Source organism: Garra rufa, chromosome 6, assembly GCF_049309525.1.
Source record: "Garra rufa chromosome 6, GarRuf1.0, whole genome shotgun sequence".
Classification (NCBI taxonomy): Eukaryota; Metazoa; Chordata; class Actinopteri; order Cypriniformes; family Cyprinidae; genus Garra; species Garra rufa.
Genome location: NC_133366.1, coordinates 44023180 through 44050412, shown reverse-complemented (window position 1 = coordinate 44050412; position 27233 = coordinate 44023180). Strand labels below are relative to the sequence as shown.

Here is a 27233-nt window from a genome sequence, read left to right as displayed (position 1 = left end):
AATGTACTCACCCCTTTGTCATCCAAGATGTTCATGTCTTTCTTTCTTCAGTCGTAAAGAAATTGTGTTTTTTGAGGAAAACATTTCAGGATTTCTCTCCATATAATGGACTTTTTATGTTTCCCCTGAGTTTAAACTTCCAAAATGCAGTTTAAATGCAGCTTCAAAGGGCTCTAAATGATCCCAAGAAGGGTCTTATCTAGCGAAACAATTGGTTATTTTCTAAAAAACATCTACAACTTATATACTTTTTAATCCCAAATCCTCGAGCTAGACAAGACGAGCATTTGAGGTTAAAAAGTATATAAATTGTAATTTTTTTTTTTAGAAAATAACCAATCGTTTTGCTAGATAAGACCCTTCTTTCCTCGGCTGAGATCGTTTAGAGCCCTTTGAAGCTGCATTTTGGAAGTTCAAACTCGGGGGCACCATAAAAGTCTATTATATGGAGAGAAATCTTGAAATGTTTTACTCAAAAAACATAATTTCCTTACGACTGAAGAAAGAAAGACATGAACATCTTGGATGACAAGGGGGTGAGTAAATTATCTTTACATTTTTGTTCTGAAAGTGAACTACTCCTTTAAAATGGCGTTAGTAATTATGGTTATAAATGAAAAAAACATATTAATGTTGTATGTTTACATATGTTTACCATGCCATCCCAGTCATACAATGCCCTGGCTTTTGTAACTGTAATGTATTTATAGCGCAGTATGGTTTTCCAGGGCATCAAGAACCGCAGGAGGAGGATCTTTTACCCAGAAGAACACCGTTAGCCTCAGGTCAGATGTGTTTGCACACTCTCCATGATTTTCCACAGAAGTGCTAGGACCAGACTCCTGGCCCATTTCCTGGAAGATTGTGTGGTTGATTGGAGGTGGAATTAGTCAATAGTTAAGCTGAAATGTCCTCTATGCAGGGCAGGGTCAGGTTCAGCTGCATCCAGCATGCTGCGCTCATACGCTATTTAAAGCCCAGCAAAAGCTGTGGCCTTACAGGCCTAATCTTCTCTTCACAAAGATGCATTAATCTATGGCTTGAGTCTATGGGGCTGGATGGCAGCTTTAGGTCCTGCAAGAGTGGGATGGGTTACAGTTGCCTCAGGACCCAATGGTATTGGTGTATCTCATCCGTGTGTGTGGGCCTCGCTGACATGCATCGCTCTCTGGGAACAGGCCCTTGAGCAAGACAGAGTTTATCTGAAAGGGAGGGATGGAGTGGGAGGGGAGCGGTGTGGAGATTACATAATATTCGCCATGGCTTAGAGAGTGGCTAAAGGTAATCTTAACCCTGCTACACAGATGACCACTCAAGAGTGAGATCATAGCTAAAGATGACTATTTTAGACCATTGGAAGGCATTGAGAAAGAATAGTGATTGAGTTAACTGGGGGTAAAAAATCCCTTACAAACCTGATGTGATGAGATTACAAAATAAATGGGTATAACTGAGTTTTTTAAAATCCACGCAACATTCTCATGCAAATGTAATAATTCAGATTATATAAGCTAGCATGTATTAAATTGAATAATAATTAATCACATTTATTTAAAGACATCAAATATGATTTTGCAAAAAATATCATTTTAATGAATGCATTAATGCATGCATTTATATTCATAACTAGTGGAGACGAAAAGAAAATTGTTTAAAACTTGTGAGACCAGTTACAGGATCCTGTCTGCATTCATATAAATTTTTACATAAAATCTTGATCATGATTTCTAAAAAAAAAAAAAATGCATTGACATTTTACGTGTTCTTTACACCATTGCAGGTTATGTACTGTACCCAACTTGTCAAGGACAGAACAAATGGGTAAGGGATGGGGCAAGGAAGGACAGAGTTAGACAAGGGAGGGAGGAAAGATCAGACCTCCCCTTTAACCTGTGGCAGCAGTAGCAGCATTCTTGATCCATGACAGTGAAACAGCAAGTGCTCGGTGTCTATAAGTCTGTGGGATTCATCTGGAGGATTCACCATCCACGGTAAACTACCAGATGCGAAGGTAAATTTATATATTCAGTAGTGGTATTCTGGCATGTGTGCGTTTTCCTGTTTTTATTTTTCTTGTTTTTTGATGAAGAATTTTTCATGTAAGTGTGAAGGTTCTATAAACCCAACTTAAGGGAGAATGTAAAAATACAAAGAAAGAAATACTGTAAGGTGTTTTTTTACAATATGAAATGGGATGAGATGATTGGTCATCCCATTCAACTTCTATAAATGTATCTTAAAATCAAGGTGATCGATGCAAATGCTGTTCATTTACGGTACGCGTGCATACAGTTGGTTACTAATCTCTAATGTTATGCATCATGCAGATATGATTACTGATAATAAATACATTTAGTGTGTGTGATACAGTATGTGCTGAGATGTACTGTAAATCGGGGGAAAAAGTAAAGGCTGTGTAAATCAGGATAACAGTGGCCTATAGATCCGATTAAATCCTTAACTTGACAGATTGACTCGTCAGAGAAAACAGTCAAGAGTTTTATAAATATAAATATATATATATAAAGCAGTTTGTGTTTCAATATATATGATAAATAAAAATATATATGTATTTAAGGTACATGCAATTAATTATATGAATATAAGTAAATATAAATACAAATACTATGAATGACTTGGAGGCAAAGTTAAAATATTTTAATTTAAAATATTAGTTATAGTTTGACTGTAAATTCTGATTAATTGAGCCATGTTGAAGCTGTATAATAGACAATTTACAGTACGCACACTTTGCCTACAATTGCTCAGTCTTTCTACAGAACTATATTATTTGGTGGTAGAATTGCTTAATTTGATTATTTAAAATAATAATAATAATAATAATAAATGTAGCTATTTATTGATTATTTATTATTTATGATTTATTATTGTCATTCTAATGTTTTATATGAGAAATAAGCAATGCAACGCTCAGATTATTGGTTTAATATCGCATGTCATGTGTGAATGAATTATTACTAACTATTATTAATTAATTCTGTATTATTACTAATATGTCTGCATTGTGTGAGTTCATCAGGAGCTGTCTGCCAGATTACAGTGGTTATTAATTGGTTTAGACACATGAGCACATGTCCTCCTATAACCTATACACGCCAGATCAGAACAAAAGTGGCTCTCTTTAGAGTTGCTCAGTGTGATTGGTCAATTTTTGGAAGCGGTTATATTTAGTTACGGGGTTATTGTACGGTACAGAGCCCAATAATTGGCAATGTTAACTGTAACTCACTGTCATATTTAGACTGCTGTGGATTGGCAATCATGTGATGAGATTTTATTTTTAGACTCACATGGTAGCCTTTAGGCCTTAAAAAAGTATGTTAACTTGATTTAAAGTGATAGTGTAAACATTTATCCTGTTGGATAGCTTTGTGATAACCAGTGTTGGGAAGTAACTAGTTACATGTAACGGAATTACGTAATTTAATTACAAAATAAATGTAATTGTAATTAGTTACAGTTACTGAGAAAACATGTGTAATTAAATTACAGTTACTTCTGAAAAATGCCAGCGATTACAAAGGGGATTACATCTGATTTTTTTCACACACACTCACCCCCACTTACAGATTTAATTGACTTCTTTCATAAATTGCATTGATTCATACACTTTTTGTACACTATAATGGATTATAAGATAAATAACAAACTAGTACTACTTCCTTAATTATTTATGTGGTGAAATGTTGTGTAAGAAAACTGGTAAGACTGCACTCTATACCTAAAATGTCTATTTTGAACTTGCCGTTTGCCAACAACTGATTTCTTCATGGAAGCTTTGCGTTCAAATATTTCAACTCAGATCAGTGTTTCGTGTCTAATAATTTTGACCTAAACATCTAAATAATCTATGAAGCAGTTGTGTAATAAGTGGGATAATGTTGTTGATAATGTAGCCAGTTGTTACCACAAAATAAAGATGTATATTATCCCTTACTTAATTCAAGTGATGAAGGATTTCGAAAGTCTGACAATAATCAAAGTTGAGTGCTACTGTAAGATTTACTCTGCCTGGTTTAAATGTTTCAAAATGAATAACAGTTGAAAATATTCCAAATTTAGTAATCAAATCAAAAAGTAATTAAAAGTAATAAGTTACATTACTTTTATAAAGTAATTGAAAAGTTACACTACTTATTACATTTTAAATCAAGTGACTTGTAATCTGTAACCTATTACATTTCCAAAGTAACCTTCCCAACACTGGCGATAACGTGGTCTCATCTAAATTAGTTTTATTCAAGACTAATATGACTGAATTTGTTTTATTTAAGACAATTGTATTTACACCAACTTAAGTCCCTTTAATAGGATAGTTCACCCAAAAATGAAAATTCTGTCATCATTTACTCACCCTGCACTTGTTCCAAATCTGTTTCTTTCTTCTGTTGAACACAAAAGAAGATATTCTAAAAATGTTGGTAACCAAACAGCTGACGATAGCCAATGACATTTTTTTTTCATACTATGGAAGTCATCTGCATGTCTTTCCACACTTCTTACAGTCCCAGATTCATTTTGGACTATAAAACTATGGGAAGGTAAAGATGGTCTATCACCAAATCTGCACAAGCCATAAATTATTAGAAGTTACAGTGGATAAGGAAATGAGAGAGGACGCTTGTCTAGGTGACACCAATGAGACCTCAGTGGTTCTATGGCACTTTTATATTGGAAAAGAGAGCTTTTGATTGTGATGTGTACCAAACCAAAACCACAGCATCTGTCATTGCCCTTAACCTTTCCGTCACCAATTAAGGAACCTGTAGGTAAATTGCTTAGAGTGTTTGCTTAAATGAAGTTAAATTCTGTAGATAAAATGTTTTCCGCACAATGACTGTATAGGAATATGTTTTTCAGTTTGCTTTAATCATAGACAATAATAATAAATAAATAAATAACAACAAATTATTATTGTTATTTGTAAAAAAAATAAATAAAAATGGCTTACCAAAACATTCTTTAAAATACATTTTAGTTTGTTTTTGTGTTTAAAATGAGAAAGATTTGGAATAACTTGATATAATAAATGAATAAATTATAAAAGTACTAGTTAAACGTTTTTAAACAGAAAGATTTTTCATGTTTTCTAAAGAAGTCTCTTCTGCTCACCAAGCCTGCATTTATTTAATCCAAAGTTAAAAAACCTTAAAATATTTTTACTACTGGAAAATAACTGTTGTCTATTTTAAAATGTAATTTATTCCATTATTAATTTAGCTGAAGTTTTAGCATCATTACTCCAGTCACATAATCCTTCAGAAATCCCTCAGAAAACAGCTGAATAGAATTGTTTCAGGTTTCTTTGATGACTAGAAAGCTCAGAAGAACAGCATTTATCTGAAATAGAAGTCTTTTGTAACATTATAAATGTCTTTGTCATCACTTTTGATCAATTTAAAGCATCCTTGCTAAATAAAAGTATTAATTTCTATAATTTATTTCCCAAAACTCTAACTTCAACTATACTGACTCCAAGCTTTTTAATAGTATAGTGTATAATGTTACAAAAGCTTTTTATTTCAGATAATTGCTGATCTTTAGATTTTTCTGTTCATCAAAGAATCCTGAAAAAAAAATGTACTCAACTGTTTTAAATATTTATAATAATAATAAATTTCTTCTTGAACAGCAAATCAGCATATTAGAATGTTTTCTGAAAGATCATGTGACACTGAAGACTGAAGTATTGATGCTGAAAATGTAGCTTTGATCACAGAAATAAATTACATTTTAAAATATATTCAAACATAAAGCAGTTATTTTAAGTAGTAAAAATATTTCACAATTTTACTGCTTTTTCTGTAATTTGGATCAAATAAATGCAAGCTTAGTGAACAGAAGAGACGTCTTTAAAAAACATTCAAAATCTTACTGTTCAAAAACTTTTGACTGGTAGTGTATTCTGCTAACATTAAGCAGAAGTCAGCAGTGTTGTTCTTTAAATCAACAATCAACAGCCATATGGAACAGCTGTGGGATCAGTTTGAGAAACACTGTCCTCCTTCACCACTGCAAAGACGCACTCTGGAAGTTAATTGGTTGCAGAAAAGTGACTGACAGCCAGCTGTCTGATTGGCTGAGGATAATATCTGTTATGTTAATCCTACTTAACTGAATGTTTTTGATCCAAAATTCTAAGGTAAATCTGAATTTTAAAAGCAAATGCATTCTGATCCAGAGAAATCTAAACTATTGTCACCCTTGTGATACGTTGTGTTTCAGAGACTATTATGAGGAAGCCATTAGAGACTCTGGACCCTGCGTGGAATCGGGGAGTACATTGTTCCTGTCAGGTTTAAATAGAGAGGCCGTGTAACCATGTCCGGCACTCCATAGATTTCAGACCACGGACCCCTGAGCTGCCATCAAGCATGGATTCCACGTTCCCCAGCATCAAACTGGGGTCAAATCGCACCCCTGTGAAGCGTCACAGAGTGCAGCATGTCAGGAGGAAACTACGTCCTTCACGGATTTTTGGTTTCATCCTGAGCATCTCCGCCCTCACGCTGTTCCTGTCTTGGAGTGCCTTTACATTCACTTTGGGCCCATTCCCAAGATGGACGCCACTCACCTCTCTCACCAACCATGAGGGACTTGCAGAGCCAGTGCCACAAAGAACTGTCCTATCTTCCGACGAAGGGCGCAACATTTCAGCAGATACGCCCATCACTATGGCCTCGTCCGGTGAGCACAGCAAGGGAGAATACCCCGAGGATCTCTTCACACTGGAGGAGAGGAGGCAAGGTGCAGTCGTGCTGCATATGTTCGGCATGTTGTACATGTTCATTGCCCTCGCTATCGTCTGTGACGAGTTTTTCGTCCCCGCTCTCACCGTAATCACAGAAAAACTGGAGATCTCGGATGATGTTGCGGGCGCCACCTTCATGGCCGCTGGAGGCTCTGCTCCCGAGCTCTTCACCTCTGTGATCGGTGTGTTCATCTCACACAGCAATGTGGGCATCGGGACCATTGTGGGTTCTGCTGTCTTCAACATCTTGTTTGTGATTGGGATGTGCGCTCTGTTTTCACGTGAGATTCTCAACCTCACCTGGTGGCCTCTGTTTAGAGATGTCTCCTTTTATATCATTGGACTAATTATGCTTATCGTCTTCTTCCTGGATAACCACATTACCTATGTCGAGAGCCTCGGACTGCTATTCTGTTACGCTAGCTATGTCACTTTTATGAAGTACAACGTCACTGTAGAGACTCTGATCAAGACTAAATTTCTCAGGAATCAAGTGGACGACATTGAAGCTCCTCCTAAGGTGAGTTGAATTATTTGAGGTGAATTATCTGCTTCCCAGGTCAAAGGTGGCTTTGTCCTTCATGTCTCCTTCCAGTTCTGTTAGGAATCAGTATATCATGGTGGATCTCAACCCACTAGGGGGCCCTCAGCAAATTTTCAAAGGTGACATAGGATGACTTTTATAATATATGACCCAGGACCACAAAACAATATTTGACAATACAATGTAAGACAATATTTGGCTGAGATACAACTATTTGAAATTTTGATATATATGTAACTTGAGGGTGCCAAAAAAAATCTTTGAGAAAATCACCATTAAAGTTGTCCAAATTAAGTTCTTAGCAATGCATACTACTAATCAAAAATTAAGTTTTGATATATTTACGGTAGCAAATTTACAAAATATCTTCATGGAACGTGACCTTTACTTAATATTCAAATGATTTTTGGCATAAAAGAAAAATCGATAATTTTGACCCATACAGTGCATTTTTGGCTATTGCTACAAATATACCCATGCAACTTAAGGCTAGTTTGGTGTTCCAGGGTCACATAAAATTAAAATAATATAATCAATATTATTATTAATATATTATAATTGTACTACTAAATAATAGTAATTTATAGTTATTGTCAATTATTTGTAATATTTAAAATGCTAAAAATCGACACAACATGACACTCCCAGTCTCTGTTAATAATACTTTTAAACACTGTAAAAAGTTTTCACCAGTTTCAACTTAAAAACTTAAGTTTAGCAGCTTCCTTAAAATTTTAAGTTAAATCAACTTAAGTCATTTCAGCTCACAAGTTAAATCAACTCATTTTTAGTGTAATAAGTTAAAATGGCTTGTAGTTTTAAGCTGATATAACTTAAACTTTTAAGGCACCCGCTGAACTTAGGTTTTTAAGTTGAATCTGGTCAAAACTTTTTACAGTGTAGTTAATATAAATAGATGTAGTTTATTTATACATCTGTTAATATTATTTTAGATTATTTACTAATAATTCACACTTAAAATATTGTGTTGGACAGTGAGGGGCATTTGCATTCACCCAATAAAATATTGGTAACACTTTACAATAGGTTTGTTAGTTAACGTTAGTTAACTACATTAGTTAAACTAAGAATGAACAATACTTCTACAGCATTTATTAAACTTAGTTAATGTTCAATTTCAGCAGTTTATTCAAGTTAGTTAATACATCAACTAAAGTTAACAAATGACACTTTAATGTAAAGTGTTACCAAAATATTTTTGTGTTCTTTGCAATTGTTTTTGTTTGTTTGTTTGTTTGTTTTGATAGAAATAATATGAGGTGGGAGGTGCTTTTCAAAGCTTTTCAAGAGAATGAAAAGTTTCTCAGGGAAACCCATTACTCCGCAAAACATTATGTGCATTTATAATGGCATTAAAAAAATAATAATAAATTAAGTTTTAACAACTTTAATTCTAAATATAAGCAGGAATGCACAAAAAGTTTGAGGGGACTGAAAATAAAGCACATTTACATTTATGCTCATGCCCTGAAGACTTCAATGTGAATTTAATGAACAGCCAATGCTCACTGGTTTTATAGTGAATTTTGAACATTTCTAGGGATCTTGAGAACTTATAACAGAACAAGAGAGCTGATTGCAGCAGCGGTGGGAGCAGAACCTGACTGTTGGCTGAGAGTCAGTGTTCCCAATGAAAAGAACCCAGACAGTTTTATCACCTCTCTGAGCCGGATTAGGCATTATATCAGGTGTCACCTGGACAGAGCAGACAAAACTGCTCAGACTACACAATCAGCTGAGTAAGACCAGAACCCCTGCTTTATAGACAGCAGAAAGAGAGAGGAGATGAGGCGAGATGGACTTATAAAAGTTGTTAAAGTCTTTTACTTTCCCTTTTGCTAAAACCTGTGTTTTATCAGCCAGACATCTCAAGAGGCGTATAAAACTATTTTTGTCTTTTCCTGGCACAATTAGCTTTGTTAATACCACTTCACAGAATTTTGTGTTTAAATTGTCTATTTGTGAGTCTTAACCAGTATTTTGTCTTGTTTCTCAGGAAAAATATTTGATAACACTATACAATAAGGTTCATTATTAAACATTAGTTAACATGAAATAAGAATTAACAATACTTCACTCTTAAAAATAAAGGTTAATTGGCATTGATGGTTCCATGGAACCTTTCAAATGCATAAAATGTTCTTTATAGTTGAAAAAGGTTCTTTAGATTTTTTTAAATGTTCTTCAAAATGGTTCTTTTAAGAACTGTTCGCTGAAATTTGGGGAACCAAAAATGATTCTTTTATGGCATCACTGCAAAAACACCCTTTTGGAAGAGTGTCTACAGCATTTATTAATTAAATATTTAATGATAATTTCAGCGTTTACTAATGCATTATTAAAATCACAAGTTGTGTTTGTTAACATTAGTTAATGCACTGTCAACTAACATGAACAAACTATGAATAGCTGTATTTTTATTAACTAACATTAACAAAGATGAATAAATAGTGTAATAAATTTGATCATTCATGTTAGTTAATACATTAAGTAATGTTAACAACTTATAAAGTGTTGCCAAATATTTCTTTCGAACAAAATAAATTTAATTTGAAAGCCAAATAATATTTATAAATTATTTAAATGTTTTTTTTGTTACATTTATGTTTGAAACATACATTGGTCAGTAGGGTAAGAACAATAAAATAAGATTCAAGATATATTAATAGCAGTCTTGTTTTAGAGATGTTTACATATTTTTTGGGAAACAATAGAAAAATACTGATTAGGAAACTGAATGTTTATTTAACTGTTTAATGTTTGAGTGGTTGTGTGTGTTTGTGTGTAGGACAGGGTGGACATTTTAAAAGTAATTGTTTTTATCAAACAAAACATTTTTAATCCAACAAGCACAAGAAACATAAATGTACAATACATGCAGCTGACATACATTTTTCCAGTAGCTATTGGTTCTTTTTTATTCTCAGTTTTGAATGTCATTGCATTAGATAATTGACAAAATATTAAACAAAGTAGCATATGATTTATTAAAACTTTCATAAAAAAGGTGTTTGTGTGGTTTTAAATTCTACAACAATATATTCCATTCAAAAAAAAAAAAAGTATTTAGACACTTTTTGGTTGTCAGACATTAATAAAAGTCCAACAAGAAAATAAAAATATACTAATTTATTTGCAGAAGCCACTAATGCAGTGAAATTCTTTTTTAAGCATGACCTAACTGGTCTAAAGTATCTAAATCATGGAGGTGATATGACTTTATACCGTGCACTGTTGAATTAACTTAAATTTGGATATCAGTTTAGCGGTAATACTGTATTATTGATAGTTTAAGAGGCCCATATGAAGCCAGTAAAACCTTTCCAACCTGCTGTGTTTCGTTCAAACAGCTGGAGTCGGATTTGTTGTTTGCAGATGCAGTTTGTCCCACATATGGAACACAGGTGAATCAGCTGACCGTTCTGTTTTGATAGGCTTCTTAGTGATGCACCAGGGGCATATACATTACTTTTGAGAACCATTAGTAGCATGTTATCTATATAAACCCACATTCATTAGTCTTAGCTTGCTCTCTGCTGGTAGATTGCTTTTTGAAAGTAGGATTGTCACCTCAGTACACTGTAAATATGATTCCAGAAATGTGTTTCATAAATGTCCCATTCATTCAGAATTCATTGGATTTTAACCCTTCTGGATTCAAATAAAAATGGCTTTTGTTCAAAGCGTTTGGGATCTTTAAGACTTCTAAAATTAAAATAAATAGTGGTAGAGATGGGGTTGGAGTAGGGCGGTTGGTACATGTGCTCTTTGCTCCTTTAGCCGAAGCTCGGGTTAATCCAATAAGATGTGATCCTTTTAGTACCTCTAAGTATAGACAGGTGTCCTGTTCTTTTTTAAACTCTGCTCAGATATGGAGTATTGTGGGAGACTCTTCAGGTTTTTGAATCACGTTGTCAGATTTATTTTTTCGCAGGAAGACCTTCGTGTCAGTTAGTGTTTAATGTAGAGCTCAGAAACGTGGTGGATAACTGCAGTTCATGCTTCTGGTTTATGACTCCTCACCTGAAATCCTTTGTAATCCCAAATCAACTGCTTAGAAGGGGTGACGCCAACCAAAGTAAAAAGACTCTTAGTGCTTAGGGGAGTGACCTGACTTCTGAAGAAGAAGGGAAGGGAATATTGAACATTACAACACCCCTTTTTACTATCAATAGACAATTTACTGTGCTGCACACTATGGATATTTTAAAACAGAAATGACTTTCATAGAAAAGTGACATTTCAGTGATTATTCTTTCTTTAATATAATGCAACAAACACAAAAGTTAATACTTATTTAATAGCACATAATTCTGGTCATACTTGATTTTAAGGTCCAGTTGTCATTGTTAACTATTAAGTATGACTTTTGCCTCAGTAAACTTCGAATTTCATTAATAAAGTAGTTGTTACAGTTAGTTTAGGTATGGGGTAGGACTGAGGGATCTAAAATATGGCTTTCAGAATAAGGCATGCTTTATAAGTGCTAATAAACAGATAATACACTAGTAATACGCATACTAGTTAATAGTGAGAATTGGTCCTTAAAATAAAGCTTCTCTATGGTGGGTTTTTATCTCATAAGAAAGTACATCATTTTACAAATTTGTTATATTTACTTTTTTAGGTGTAAAAGTATTAATATTGAATATTATAAACTACTGTAGGTTTTTACATTTTCTGAAGAAAATCCAGCCTGATTGCTGAAAGCACTTGGAAGACAAGTTACATAGCAAAGTGTACTTAAAGTTGTGATATAAAAGAAGTAGCAACAGATCTTTTCTTTTGTAGTGTGATGTATATCTGAGTGATTATGTAAAAAAAGGTCATTGAGTTATGAAAATTATTTTGCAGTACTGTATAGTAGTGCCCTAGTAGACTCTATAGTTAGATTATATGTGACCCTGGACCACAAAACCAGTCTTAAGTAGCACGGGTATATTTGTATACATTGTATGGGTCAAAATTATCATGTTACATGAAGATATTTTATACATTTTCCAAATTTTAATTTTTGATGAGTAATACGCATTGCTAAGAACTTCATTTGGACAACTTTAAAGGCGATTTTCCTATCCTAGTTTGTACTACCCTAACAAACATCAATGGAAAGCTTATTTATTTAGTTTTCAGATGATGTATGAATCTCACTTTCAAAAAATTGACCCTTATGACTGGTTTTGTGGTCCAGGTTCACATGTGTAAATCTTTTCTGGTGTAATTCAAAGGATATTTAGTAAAGAGGGGACAGTGTGGGAACCTGGCATCATGTGTTGTGTGAGTTAATTTGCGAATCCTTAAATGCCTCTGTCTCTAAAATTGGTTACCTGTCACCGTAAGCCTCTTTAGTGTGCTCGCCTGCCTTCTCTGGTTAACTACAGGACCCTTGCTAGAGGCAATTCAAGTTCCCAGATGACCCATATGATTAAACCTGGAATGAAGTCCACAGGATTTAGGACTTTTTTTAAACTGTCTGTCTGTCTGTTTTGCACGGATGGTGTGCAAATACAGTTGTTGCAAAACTGAGCTTGATGTTCAATTGGATTTAAAACAAAGATGATTCAGCATCTCAGTCTCTGTTACATCAAACTGAATTACCTTCATTAGTTACGGCATCGGGCCAGGAGACTAACAGGAACTTTGTTCCTTCTTATATGCCGTGATGCATTTGTGATGTAACAGGCAGTCAATTTATCTAATGTTATACTGATTGATATACAGTAGACTGATTGAGGTTGCTGCTACTGGAAGTTTAGTATGTTTAGTATGCTAACTTGTGAATGTTAAGTGAAAGGACTAAATTGAAAATGAAAGAAAAGTATGAATATCTAAGCTGAAAATTGAGACGTATGCATCACTGTGGAATATGTGGAAGTTCCTATCCACCTCATTTTTCAACATGAAAGTAAGCCATTTACTGTAAATGTGCGAGATTCTGGTTTATTAGCCAATGTAGGGAAATAACGAGAATAACAACAACGTGCAGTAAACAGTAAAACTGTTTGCACTACAAACCAGTGTGTTCATTATTAAAATAATATGGTAAGACACACTAGTTTGCAATATCAAGCAGCTCTTACGGGAATAATAAGGTGGATAAATCCATGTTCTTTCCATTCTATAATACTGTAATGGTGGCATTGCTTGGATCCAGCATGCTAATTGGTCCATCTAATTGCTAAACTATTACTCGGCAAAGTTCATTAGCTGCTCTCTAGTAAGACTGCCCTTGATCCCCGTGACTTCCTTTTCCGCATCTGTGTCTTGTGTAAAATACACGTCAAATCCGATGATAAACTTATGTAAGATTTGTTAATACGCTCTGGCTTTGCAATACTGGAAAACTGCATTTTACAGCCCACAGTCAATTTTTAGTCATGCATAAAGTTTAAATTTAAGGTTTCACAAGGTCAGTTGCTTATTTTCTAACATTTTCACATAATGGCGACAGGTTAGAATTTAAGCTGTTGGGTAGTGTGTGCGTGCCTGGTGAAACATCTGTAAGAAATAATTTTTTTCATGCAGAGTCTAGATAACTGAAGGCCAAAACAAGGTCAGCCCTAATCTTGATTTTTTTCTGGGTCTTTCGGCTTCAGTTTATGGTCTCAGTTAGTGCTCTTCTGAAAAATTTAATCAGCTCCATGTTCAAATCACCAGTGTGCCCTTGAGTAAGCTATTCTGTGTGTTACATGTACTGTATATAGCTAATATTTCATTATATTGTGGTAGATTATTTACTAGTGACACATTTTTTTTTCTGGAGGGCTCTTAAAAGTGTGGAATGGACTTACTGTATATTTTTCAATGTCTACTACCTTTTGCATCTCAGCTAGTCGCTAGATAAAGTGGTGGGTAGCCATCAGCCCATCAGTATTGCAGTTTTCCTGCAACTCCAGATTGATCAGGTGTTTGATTCAAATAGTTTGGGCAAAGATGTGATGGGATGCTCAGAATGGGATATTCCCTGCATATACCTGTGCAGTGCTGTCAAAGAAATGCAGTAAAAATGGCATCGCATCATTTCAAACCACTGTTTATCTCAGTTCTTTTATCTATTTTTTAAAACAGTTTGCTTTAAACGCTAGTAATTTGACTGATCTTGATAGATGATTTAGCTTTGAGAGTCTGGTTTTAAGGTCTTATTGAGTAAAATCTTTGATCATTTAGTGCTTAATGTTACATGATTGCCATGAGTTCTGTAACATGAAAGCATAGTTGCATCTGCACTAAAACGCCAATGGCAGTAATTGTTTTGAAGTTATTGGAGAATGTATAACTAGAAAATACTATTTCAGTCTTTTTACTTGAAATTTTCACATTTATTTTAATGTTATTTGCCATTTCTTTCTTACTAGCCATTTCTCAGTGACAGCTTCTCATTTTATTCATCTTTGTAATTTTTGTTACTATAAAGTTTTAATAAGTAAGAGAATAGAGAATCTGCACCACAACTATCATTGGAATCAAATTCAGAGCAGTTTTATTTCCAGCTGTTGCCTGATAAAATCAGAATCCATCCTACTTTAAAGGAGAAGTTCACTTCCAGAACAAAAATTTACAGATAATTTACCCTCTTGTCATCCAAGATGTTCATGTCTTTCTTTCTTCAGTCGTAAAGAAATTATGTTTTTTGAGGAAAGCATTTCAGGATTTCTCTCCATATAGTGGACTTCTATGGTTCCCCTGAGTTTGAACTTCCAAAATGCAGTTTAAAAGCAACTTCAAAGGCCTCTAAATTATCCCATCCAAGGAAGAAGGGTCTTATCTAGCGAAACCATCAGTTATTTACTAAAAGAAAATACAATTTGTCGTACTTCTGCAGCGATGTAGGACGATTTTGAAGTTGAAGGAGAAAATGAGATGGGAGTATTTCGACATACCCTAACTTTCTTGAACCGGAATACAGAGTGAACATGCAGAGCTAGACAAGACGAGCATTTGAGGTTAAAAAGTGTATAAATTGTCAATTTTTTTTTAGAAAATAACTGATCATTTCACTAGATAAGACTTTTCCTCCTCATCTGGGATCGTTTAGAGCCCTTTGAAGCTGCATTTAAACTGAATTTGGGAAGTTCAAACTCGCGGGCACCAGAGAAGTCCACTATATGGAGAGAAATCCTGAAATGTTTTCCTCAAAAAACAATTTCTTTACGACTGAAGAAAGACATTAACATCTTGGATGACAAGTGGGTGAGCAAATTGTCTGTAAATTTTTGTTCTGGAAGTGAACTTCTCCTTTAATTGGACTTGAATTGGAAGGTGGGTTAGAATAATGTTATCATCAATTTGTCTGGATGCTGCTGTTTAAGATTGTTGGCCTAGCAGCAGGATGTCTGTTAATATCAGACAGCTTCAGTGAGCAGCTCTTTGGTTGGCTGACCTCTGCTTTAAAGCTCGCTGAGCACACAGCGCTCAGCTCTCTTTCCACAGGCATCACTGGCCATAGGCCAGAGCTTATCTTCCACCTGCAGAAAGACCAAAGCTGGGAAGAGAGGAACTTGAACTGAAGAGCAAATGGCAGGGCCTGCTAATCGCAAAGGAAACGTGCTTAAGCCCTCTATGCTCTACTGGGCTGATTAGGCTTAATTAAGGCTGCTCGTGTGTCTCTGATGAGCCAACCGGTTTTCTCATGAGGACACTGCTGGTGCTGCCACCTCACTGGTCAAGCGCTTATTGAAAAAGAGCTTATTTGAACCATTTAGGAGCAGAGTGATAAACAGTTTATTGTCTCTTGAAAAATTGTACTGTTCTTTTGTTCTGAAATGTATATATTAAAAATTAATTAATATATTATTAGACATTAATGATAGATTCGAATCAAATTGTATGCACCTCGGAAATAATTACTGTAAAATTAATAACATTTTCAGACTTAATTTTGATCTAAAAAAGTCTTTTGCAAGTAAATAATTTAAATATAATTTATTTACATATATACTGTTTATATAATATCAGATGTTAATGATGGATTCAAATCAGCTGTTTCACCTTTTCTCAAGTTTTAGTTTGAATGATATGGATGATTTACTGGTTATTTATTGGATATGGAATTAAATGCAGTACAGTTTTGTTTAACATCTTGCATACAGCGATCATACAAAAGATACCATGCAGTGAGTGAAGACTCATTTGAATGAGATTTTGAGGGCAGATTGATTTACATCTTTTAATTTCTGTGGTTTCTTAGAAACTTTTATTGATGGTTTGAATTGGTCTTCATGTTTAATACTCAAGAAGTGCTATTTAGGGCCATGGAGAAGCAGAAGAGCAAAACTGTATTAGCTGTTTTTAGCTGTGCTGTGTAACAGCTTAACATTTTCTTGGTTACCTGCATGTTAGGGATAGACTGATCCGATCTTTTTAAAGCTGGCCTTGAATGTCCTCTTCTCTTTGTTAAACTGGCACTCCCATTCTATTCATTAAATTGGGTTTCTTTATTAAAAATAGGATCAGATTTAACAACTGGTCCTTTTGTACTATTTTCTGTATTTATAGGAATTAGGGAGTCAAATAGACTCATAAATTAGTTTTATATAATATTTACCACATTTAGGTACCCATTTAGGTGATTTTGACCAAAATTCTCTCAATATTAAACAACTGTATGCCTATGCTGTGGTATATCTCTTTCCATAGTGTATACAGACACACACACACACACACACACACACACACACACACACACACACACACACACACACACACATATATATATATGTATATGTATATGTATATACAAACATGTATGTATGTATATACAAACACACACACACACACACACACACACACACACACACACACACACACACACACACACACACACACACACATTCAATGACACATTAATTGATTCGAAAGTGAGAATAATGACATTTATAATGTTACAAAATATTTCAGTTTTAACTTTATTCATTAAAGAATCCTGAAAAATTGTCTCATGGTTTTCCCAAAAATATTATGCAGTACAACTGTGATATAATATCACAATAAGAACTGTTTTTTAGCACAAAATTATTATTTTTTATTTATAATTAATTAAGGATCGTGTGAATCTAAAGACAAATTCAGAAATGCCATGAAATAAATAAATTACATTTTAAAATATATAAAAAATATAGAAAACAATCATTTTAAAGTGTAATAATATTTCACATCATTGCTGTGTTTTGATCAAATAATTGCAGCCTTGATAAGCATAAGAGATTTATTTAAAATAAAATTTTAACAACCCCAAACTTTTGAACGGTAGTTTGTGTATATATGTATACACTACCCGTCAAAATTTTTAAATGTTTTTTAAAGCATTTTTAAAGTCTCTTTTTCTCACCAAGCCTGCATTTATTTAGTTCAAAGTACAGCAAAAACAGTACAATTTTGAAATATTTTTTCTATTTAAAATAACTGATTTCTATTTAAATATATTTTAAAATGTAATTTATTCCTGTGATTTCAAAGTTGAATTTTTAGCATCATTACAACATCAAACATGTATTATTTTCATTATGTTGAAAAGAGCTGAGTATAATTTTTTTCTTTGATGAATATAATTTAAATGTAGCTTTGTTCACAGGAATAAATTACCTTTTAAAATATATTCAAATAGAAAACAGTTATTTTCAAATAGAAAACAGTTATTAGTTTTCTATATTCTAACCACTAGATGAAATTCATTGTCATGGATTTAAGTGACTGATTTGTGCTTTGAATTCAAGTTTGCTGTTGCTGTGAAAACAAAAATATATATGCTGCTTGTATATGACGAATGGTTTTATCATTTCCTGTACTTGTTAAACTTAAAAGTTGTGTTTTAAAGTTCTGTTTCTCTCTTTGTTTTATCAGGTTATTAGTGCAGCAGATGATGAAAATAAACTCTCGGTAAGCATCATCATCAGGACCCTATCAGCATCACATACATCACAGTATATGTAGATATATGAAGGCATTTCTTCTTTTTTCTGCTATAGGCTAAACCCCGCCTCCAGAGAGGAGGAAGCTCCGCCTCCCTCCACAACACCCTCATGAGAAACAGCATCTTCCAGCTAATGATTCACACACTTGATCCTCTCAGCGAAGGTAATGTGCAAATACAAACACTCCATATCCACAGATACATGAAGATTGACTTGCATCATATATTTTTTAAGTCTAGCTAATAAAATATGTGACATATTCCAGGGAAGTTCAAGGAGAAGGCATCGATTCTGCACAAGATTGCAAGGAAAAAGGGAGATGAGGCAAATGGTGTCGGTACGTTTTAATATTTTGTGTAACAGCTTTCCTTAGCCATTTTAGTTCTGTAACATGACATATTTCAGAATAAAATCAGGTTAATCATTGTAGAGTTCTTGCCACACCTGTTTACAATCAAGAAACCATTTAAATAGGCCTGCCTGACAAGTGAAGTAGACCAAAAGATCCTCAAAAGCTACACATCATGTTGAGATCGAAAGAAATTCAGGAACAAATGAGAAAGAAAGTAATTGAGATCAGTCTGGAAAAGGTAATAAAGCCATTTCTAAATTACCCCAAGAGCGCAGCGACGATTCATCCAAGAGGTCACAAAAGACCCCACAACAACATCTAAAGAACTGCAGGCCTCTCTTGCCTCAGTTAAGGTCAGTGTTCATGACTCCACCATAAGAAACAGACTGTGCAAAAATGGCCTGCATGGCAGAGTTCCAAGACAAAAACCACTGCTGAGCAAAAAGAACATAAAGGCTCGTCTCAGTTTTGCCAGAACACATCTTGATGATCCCCAAGACTTTTCAGAAAATACTCTGTGGACTGGCGAGAAAAAAGTTTAACTTTTTGGAAGGTGTGTGTCCCATTAAATCTGGCATAAAAGTAACAGCATTTCAGAAAAAGAACATCATATCAACAGTAAAATCTGGTGGTGGTAGAGTGGTGGTCTGGGGCTGTTTTGCTGCTTCTGGACCTGGAAGATTGCTGTGATAAATGGAACCATGAATTCTGTTGTCTACCAAAAAATCCTGAAGGACAATGTCTGGCCATCTGTTTGTGACCTCAAGCTGAAGCGAACTTGGGTTCTGCAGCAGGACAATGATCCAAAACACACTGGAAAATCCACCTCTGAATGGCTGAAGAAAAACAAATGAAGACTTTGGAGTGGCCTAGTCAAAATCCTGACCTGAATCCTATTGACATGCTGTGGCATGACCTTAAAAAGGTGGTTCATGCTCGAAAACCCTCCAATGTGGCTGAATTACAACAATTCTGCCAAGATGAGTGGGCCAAAATTCCTCCACAGCGCTGTAACAGACTCATTGCAAGTTATCGCAAATGCTTGATTGCAGTTGTTGCTGCTAAGGGTGGCCCAACCAGTTATTAGGTTTAGGGGGAAAACACAGGGCCATGTGGGTTTGGATTTAGTTTTCCCTTCGTAATAAAAAAAAACTTCATTTAAAAACTGCATGTTTTGTTTACTTGTGTAATCTTTGATTTATATTTAAACTAGTTTGATGATCTGAAACATTAAAGTGTGACAAACATGCAAAAAAAATAAAAAAAAAATCAGGAAGGGGACCAACACTTTTTCACACCACTGTATTATGTATAATCTGAAAGCTATTGATGTATGTGGATAGGACAATATATGGTCAACTATTTAAAAATCTGGAATCTGAGGGTACAACAAAAATCTAAATATTGGGACAAATTCCCTTTAAAGTTGTCCAACTGAAATTCTTAGCAATGCATATTACCAATCAAAAATTAAATTTTGATATATTTATGGTAGTAAATTTAAAAATATCTTCAAGGAACATGATTTTTACTTAATATCCTAATGATTTTTGGCATCAAAGAAAAATCGATCATTCTGATCCATGTATTGTTGGCTATTGCTTCAAATATGCCTGTGCTACTTAAGGTTTTGTGGTCCAGGGTCACATATTATAGTACTGAAATAACATTTCAAAGTTATTAATTTCAGATTTCTGTTGTTTCATTTTCTAGCCGACAAGAATCTTCCCAACAGCAGTAATGTGGAGGTAGAAGTCACTCCACCCATGAATGGCAGTGCTGGAGCTGAGGTGAATAAATAAGGAGTCCTTTAGAGTCTTATTTTAAAATTATCACAGGCAACTGACTGATGTTATGTTTTTGTGGTTCTAATCTCAAAGGCTGAGGAGGAGGAAGATGAAGACCAGCCTCTGAGCTTGGCATGGCCAGATACACCAAGGAAACAATTAACATACCTCTTGATCTTGCCCATTGTCTTTCCTTTGTGGCTGTCACTGCCAGATGTCCGCAGAGATGTGCGTTTGAGTGTTTTGTAATTTTTACATTTAAGACAAAATAAGAAAATGTAAAGCTGCTCTAAAGAAGACATAAAGTGTCTTCTAAAACCCATTTTCAGGCTGTTGAAACAAACATACGGTATTTTAAATATTTAAATAGCATAATGTCTCTTTCTCATTTTATTTTTATATCCTCTTGTTCCACAGACATCAAAAAAGTTCTTTCCATTCACATTTTTGGGATCTATCTCTTGGATTGCTGTTTTCTCTTACCTGATGGTGTGGTGGGCTCATCAGGTACCCCAACTTCACCAACAGCACACACTCAACCAGCTTCACACATCCTTTTCTGTTTCTTTTGTCATATTACTGGCATGCTGTATGAACTGCGAGAGAATAAGAAGTGTTATCTTTAAAGTGAGGTAGTCATAGGTGAAGGTTGATCTCTCCTTATAACCCTGCTGTAAATCTGTAACTCAGAGCCGCACGTTAAAAACCAGCCAACTCCTAAAGCCAATAAGCTATTCTTGTCTTCTCCCTTAGAGGCAACTGTTCTTTAGCTTTGCTTTAGCTCCCTCTGTAGAAACCCGTTTCGGTCAGATGTTTCAGGGTTTTCCAGAGAGACTATCAGCTATTGCAGTTGTTCTCTTCCAGAAAAAGAAACAAAATCAATTGTGGTTACTTAATGTAATAAATCAGTACTCTCAGTTTATGTTAATAACATAAACCAGACAACTGTGTAATACTTATAGGGGAAATACCAAAAATATCTACATGGTGAGGTTTAAATGTTGGACAATAGGGGGTCCTTCAAGTCCAAAAGGTTGGGAATAACTGAAAAACAATGCATCTGACTTTTTGGATTGTACTGGATCAGATGTACTGCTAATGAGTTACATTAATAAATAAGTACACAGAGAGATAAAAAAAGATGTAAGGCCCTTTCAGTAAGGTATTTTGACATGATAACCCTATTCACACAGTGTACAATGTCATTTATATACTCTTATCATGGTACCATTCTACATTTCTTGGGTTCTTAACACTTTCTAATATGGTGACCTGCAATTAGTATTCTATCAAACCCATTACGTTTTGTTGGTATCAACTGATTCAAAATTAAAGTTTTGTGAGTGTAAACTGATTTCAAATTAATTTTGTTGGTATGAGTTTTGTTGGTGTAAATTTATGTATATAGGTTTGAATAGTTAATACATTTTGAATATACCTGAATAAAACCAGTTATTTTAGCTGTTACCATTTTTATGTGTACATTTTCAGCATAATTACTCCAGACTTCAGAGTCACATGATCTTTCGAATATCATTCTAATACACTGATTTGCTGTTCAAGAAACATTTATTATTATTATTTTTATTATTATTATTATTGTCATCAATATTTAAAACAGTTGAGTACTTTTTAAGATTACTTGATGAACAGAAAGATCCAAAGATCAGATTTTATCTGAAATAAAAAGCTTTTGTAACATTATACACTATTCCATTCAAAAGCTTGGAGTCAGTATAATTTATTTATATATTTAAAATATATATATATATATATAGAAATGAATACCTTCATTTAGCAAGGATGCTTTAATTTGATCAAAAATGATGATAAAGACATTTATAACGTTACAAAATATTTCAGATAAATGCTGTTCTTCTGAACTTTCTATTCATCAAAGAAACTTGAAAAAATTCTACTCAGCTGTTTTCAACATAATAATAATGTTTTTTGAGCAGCAAATATTAGAATGATTTCTGAAGGATCATGTGACTGGAGCAATGGTGCTAAAAATTCAGCTTTGAAATCACATTTGAAAATATATTAAATAAAAAACAATATTTAAAGATTTTACAGTTTTTGCTGTACTTTGGATCAAATAAATGCAGGCTTGGTGAGCAAAGAGACTTATTTAGAAAACATTAAAAATCTTTCTGTTGAAAAACTTTTGACTGGTAGTTCATAAGATTTATGTTGTCTGTCTTCATCCATCTTTTGTCGTCTCGTAATAGATTTTTTTACTACACTCTTTACATTTTTCCTAAAGTGCAGATGTGATCTTACCTTAGCTTACAAAGACATACCATGACAACCATAGTTCCCATCAAAATAGTTACTTGTAATGCTACTAGAGTAAAATCATAATAAATCAATGTTTTCAAACTGATTTTTAGTGAAAACTGTGATGAATTTTTTTGCTCTTTAAACACTCAATGCAAATTTCTCCCACAGGTTGGTGAGACTATTGGAATCACGGAGGAGATCATGGGTTTGACTATTCTAGCAGCTGGTACCTCCATTCCTGATCTCATCACTAGTGTTATTGTTGCCCGCAAGGGTCTCGGCGACATGGCCGTCTCCAGCTCAGTCGGCTCCAACATATTTGACATCACTGTGGGGTGAGAGATCTTCATCATTAACACAATAATCCTCATGTACCTGACAACCTATTTTTTAAAAACATTTCCCTGTGTCTGTTCTCTGTCCCCAGTCTGCCTTTTCCATGGCTGCTCTTTTCAATTGCGAATGATCTGACTCCAGTAGCCGTGAGCAGCAACGGCTTGTTCTGCGCCATTGTTCTGCTCTTCCTCATGCTCCTCTTCGTCATCATCTCCATCGCTGTATGCAAGTGGAAGATGAGTAAGCTGCTGGGTTTCTTCATGTTCCTCCTCTACTTTGTGTTCCTGGTGGTCAGCGTAATGCTGGAGGACAAGGTCATCATCTGCCCGGTCTCCATTTGATTGATTTATCGTGTTGTTTTTCTGGGAACAGACCCTTCTTTATTGCTCCGAAGGGACTCCCGAATGATAACGTGGGAGCTTGACCGCATCTGCGTTGTGGCACTGCAACACTGCATCTTTATATCTGCTGAAATCTGAGTAGCGGGGCTTTCAAAGCAGTAGATTGTTATGGGAAAGTAGTGCAATATTCTGCATGCACTCTCCAAAGCAGTACACAGAGACTTGATGTACTGTAGATTTAAGTCGTTTTTAATATGAAGAGGATGGACTTTGAGAGCAAGGAGACACCACATCCGATGAGACGGCAGACATCTATGGGCAATGTCTACAGACTCAGGAAAGGACCTTTGGTGCAAATATGCAATAATAATAAATAAATCAAGATCCTGGTACTGCGCTGTAAAGCTCATGATATCATAAGCCTTGGGTTGCACAATAACTTTAAAAGGAGGAGGAAACAAAGCTCCATATTTGCTTTGTCTGAACGCTGGTCCTTTCTGATTGTTACTTGAGCATTTTCATTATCGTGAGTATATCATATCATTTATTGAATAGACTTGTAGACATTCTCAACAAAAAATATTTAGGACTGAATTTAAGATTTGTTTTTTAACTGCATATAAAAAATGTCATCCTTTTGGATTGCAAATTTAAACTGAAGTGTGATGCATATAAGGGTTATTATAGTTACTATTTATACTTAGGGATGCACCGAATCCAGATTTTTGGGGTTCGGCCGAATACCGAATCCACTGTTTAAGATTCGGCCGAATCCGAAACCGAATACCGAATCCTACTTGCATCCTTAATTACACGTTTTTAGCTGTGACTGTCCAGCTGCCGTACCTGAAGTTGCTGCATTTTGGCTGCTGTCTGTAGATTCCTTCATGCAAAACTCTTATGGTGCGTTCACACCGGACGCGACTTGCGCGGAAAAAACGCGCTATTCGCGCGTAGTTGAACGCTTGAACATTTGAGTTTACTCGCGCCATTCGCGCGGTAAAATTCGCGTCATTCGCGCGTGACATTTTCTTCACAACAGACGCGAATTCGCGTCAAGGGAGGGGCTTCTGCCACTCGTCAGCGGGAAAGTAGTTGTAAAATAGGTGAATGAGCTCAATTTGCCAGCTTTAGCTTGCTTGTAGTCTCAATATGCATGTATATGTAGGTTAAATTGAGTAAAGAGCGTTTTTTAAAACTAACCAGATTGTCCGACCTCTTCACTCACTTTATTCTTAGCAAGATCCCTTTTATTCCTGTTTCTACAAAAGTCCAAAGATGTATCGTACAGCTCCGAGGAACCACAGACAGCAACGGTGATTTTGTCCGCCATTGTTGTTTCGGATTTCTGCCTCCGTCACTACTAGAGAAAGCTCCTGATTGGTTACCGCGGCGCGGAATTCCGCCGAAGTTCAGATTTTTGAACTCGCGCGTTTCGCGCGATTCGCGCGAATGGCGCGGCAATCGCTTGAACGCTCAATGCGCGCCGCGCCATTCGCGCTATTCGCGCGTTTCGCGCCGCCTCATTCGCGCGTTTCGCGCCGCAGGATGGCTATTCGCGTCTTTGCATTGACTTAACATGTAAATCACTCGCGCTTGCCGCTTCATTCGCGTCCGGTGTGAACGCACCTTTATTCTTTTGGATGTTTTAGGGGCCGTTCACATGTAGCGTCTTTTGCGCGCTCAAATTCGTTATTTTAAATGTAGACGCGCGGCTTTGCGCGCACATAATGGAAGCGACGCGGCCGCGAAGCGCACGCGGTGCGACGCGCTCGTTTTTCCCAGGCGCGTCCGCGCCGCATCGAGATAAAAGCATCTCAACTTTCCAGAATGCAGCAAGCGCTCCGCAGCTTGGAGCTAGAGCGCAGCTGATGGTTGCTTAGAAACGGCAGACGCTTCCGGATCGCAAGCGCCCGAGCGCTTTGTTGACAAGGAAGAAAGCGGCGCGCTTAGCGTTTTCCACGCGTTTTTAGGCGCGACATGTGAATGGCCCCTTAGACGCAAATGTTTTAACATCGGCGATATGTTTATGTATTGGCATTGCAAATTGAACATAAAGCTCGACTTGAATCGCCTTCTTTTGGTTGAAAGTACTGCCAAACAAAACTTTTTTTGCTTACGAGTTCCATTTTCAGATTCTTACAGCCTACTACATTCGAACGGGTCCTATGTAGCCTAAACACAAATCAACGGCCGTGTGACGTCGTAGTGCAAGTCTAGGGTTCGGTTTCGGTGGAAAATAAATCTAAGGTTCGGCCGAAACCGAACCCCGTCAAAAAGCCCAGGATTCGGCCGAATCCGAATCCGAATCCTGGATTCGGTGCATCCCTATTTATACTAAAATACCAGTCCAAAGCTTTTGAACAGTAAGGTTTTTAATATTTTTTTTAAAGAAGTCTCTTTCTGCTCACCAAGCAAAAACAGTCAAATTTTGAAATATTTGTACTATTTAAAATAACTGTTTTCTATTTGAATATATTTTAAAATATAATTTATTTCTGTGATTTCAAAGCTGATTTTTTTTTATCATCATTACTCCAGTCACATGATCCTTCAGAAATCATTCTAATATTCTAATTTGGTGTTAAAAAAAAAAAAAATTATTGTTATTTTGTTGAAAACAGCGAAGTAGAATTTTTTCAGGTTTCTTTAATGATTAGAAAGTTCAGAAGAACAGCATTTATCTGATAGAAATTATAAATGTCTTTATCACCTTTTTTGATCAATTTAAAGCATCCTTGCTAAATAAAAGTATTAATTTCTGTAATTTCTTCCCCCCCCCCCCAAAAAAAATATACTGACTCCAAACTTTTTAATTTTATATTTCAGATAAATGATCACTGTTTTAAATATTGATAATAATAATAATAACAACAATAAATGTTTATTCAACAGCAAATCACCATATTAGAATGATTTCTGAAGGATCTTGTAATGATGCAAAAAAATCAGCTTTGAAATCACAGAAATAAATTACATTTAAAGAATTTCAAACAGAAAGCAGTTATTTTAAATAGTAGAATATTTCATTTTTTTGACTGTTTTTGCTGTATTTTGAATGAAATAAATGCAGGCTTGGTGAGCGGAAGATACTTCTTTACAGAACATTAAAAATCTTACTGTTTTCAAAACTTTTGACTGCTAGTGTATGCATTACATTAGGTTTATTAGTTTCTGTTAACACTGTGTAATCCAAATGAATGGAAATTTTATATGCAACCTAAATTCATAAATCTTAAATTTAGGCCCAATATTTTTTTCTAAGTGTAGAACTGCAAATAATCAGTATCCAACTCAAAGATTTGAAGCGCTTGTTGTACTATTGAATATAATTAACCATACTATGTTATTTGTAAATGCGATATTTTATATGTTTATTTTTTGGGACCGATGTTTAATTTGGTGTGATTTGTTTGGCGAAATCCAATGAATGAATGAATGAATAGTCCAAAACATTCTCTGCTTATACAGGAGAACCAGTTATCACTCTCTTTTCACAATCAGTTACAGCAAAAGCTGTCATTTCTTGTGCTGTAGAGTGTCTTCATCATCATCATCATCTGTCTAGACTATTGAGCAGTGTTCATGAACTCTTACAGTTATCAAAGCTGCCAGCTGGTGTTAATGTGAGTAGATGTGTAAGAGAGTTCAGTGCACATTGTAGAACTCTTTAACAATCATTCATCTCTGCCTGTTTCTCTCATTCCTGTCTTATATCAATTCAAATGGCGGGATGAAATTTGGACATGAAAGTACTAAAGTAATGGCGCACCCAACAGCTTTGCAGCTGACCGTTATTCTTAGTTAAATACATATGTATCTATCCATTCATAACTTCTGTGTATTTACATGAGTGATGGACAAAATAAAATTATTTCTAAACTTAC

The 27233-nt window shown here is 35.1% G+C and overlaps 1 protein-coding gene across 1 annotated transcript; it reads left to right on the top strand.

Moving 5' to 3' along the window:
* The first annotated feature begins 1813 nt into the window (after positions 1-1813).
* On the top strand, positions 1814-27232 carry slc24a2 (solute carrier family 24 member 2). Its single transcript, XM_073842982.1, has 10 exons — positions 1814-2011; positions 6247-7292; positions 18177-18212; positions 18302-18410; positions 18513-18584; positions 20313-20389; positions 20480-20614; positions 20804-20893; positions 22838-23004; positions 23097-27232. The coding sequence occupies exons 2-10, from the start codon at positions 6396-6398 to the stop codon at positions 23344-23346; spliced, it is 1833 nt and encodes a 610-aa protein (XP_073699083.1). The 5' UTR covers positions 1814-2011; positions 6247-6395; the 3' UTR covers positions 23347-27232.
* Position 27233: the final 1 nt, after the last annotated feature.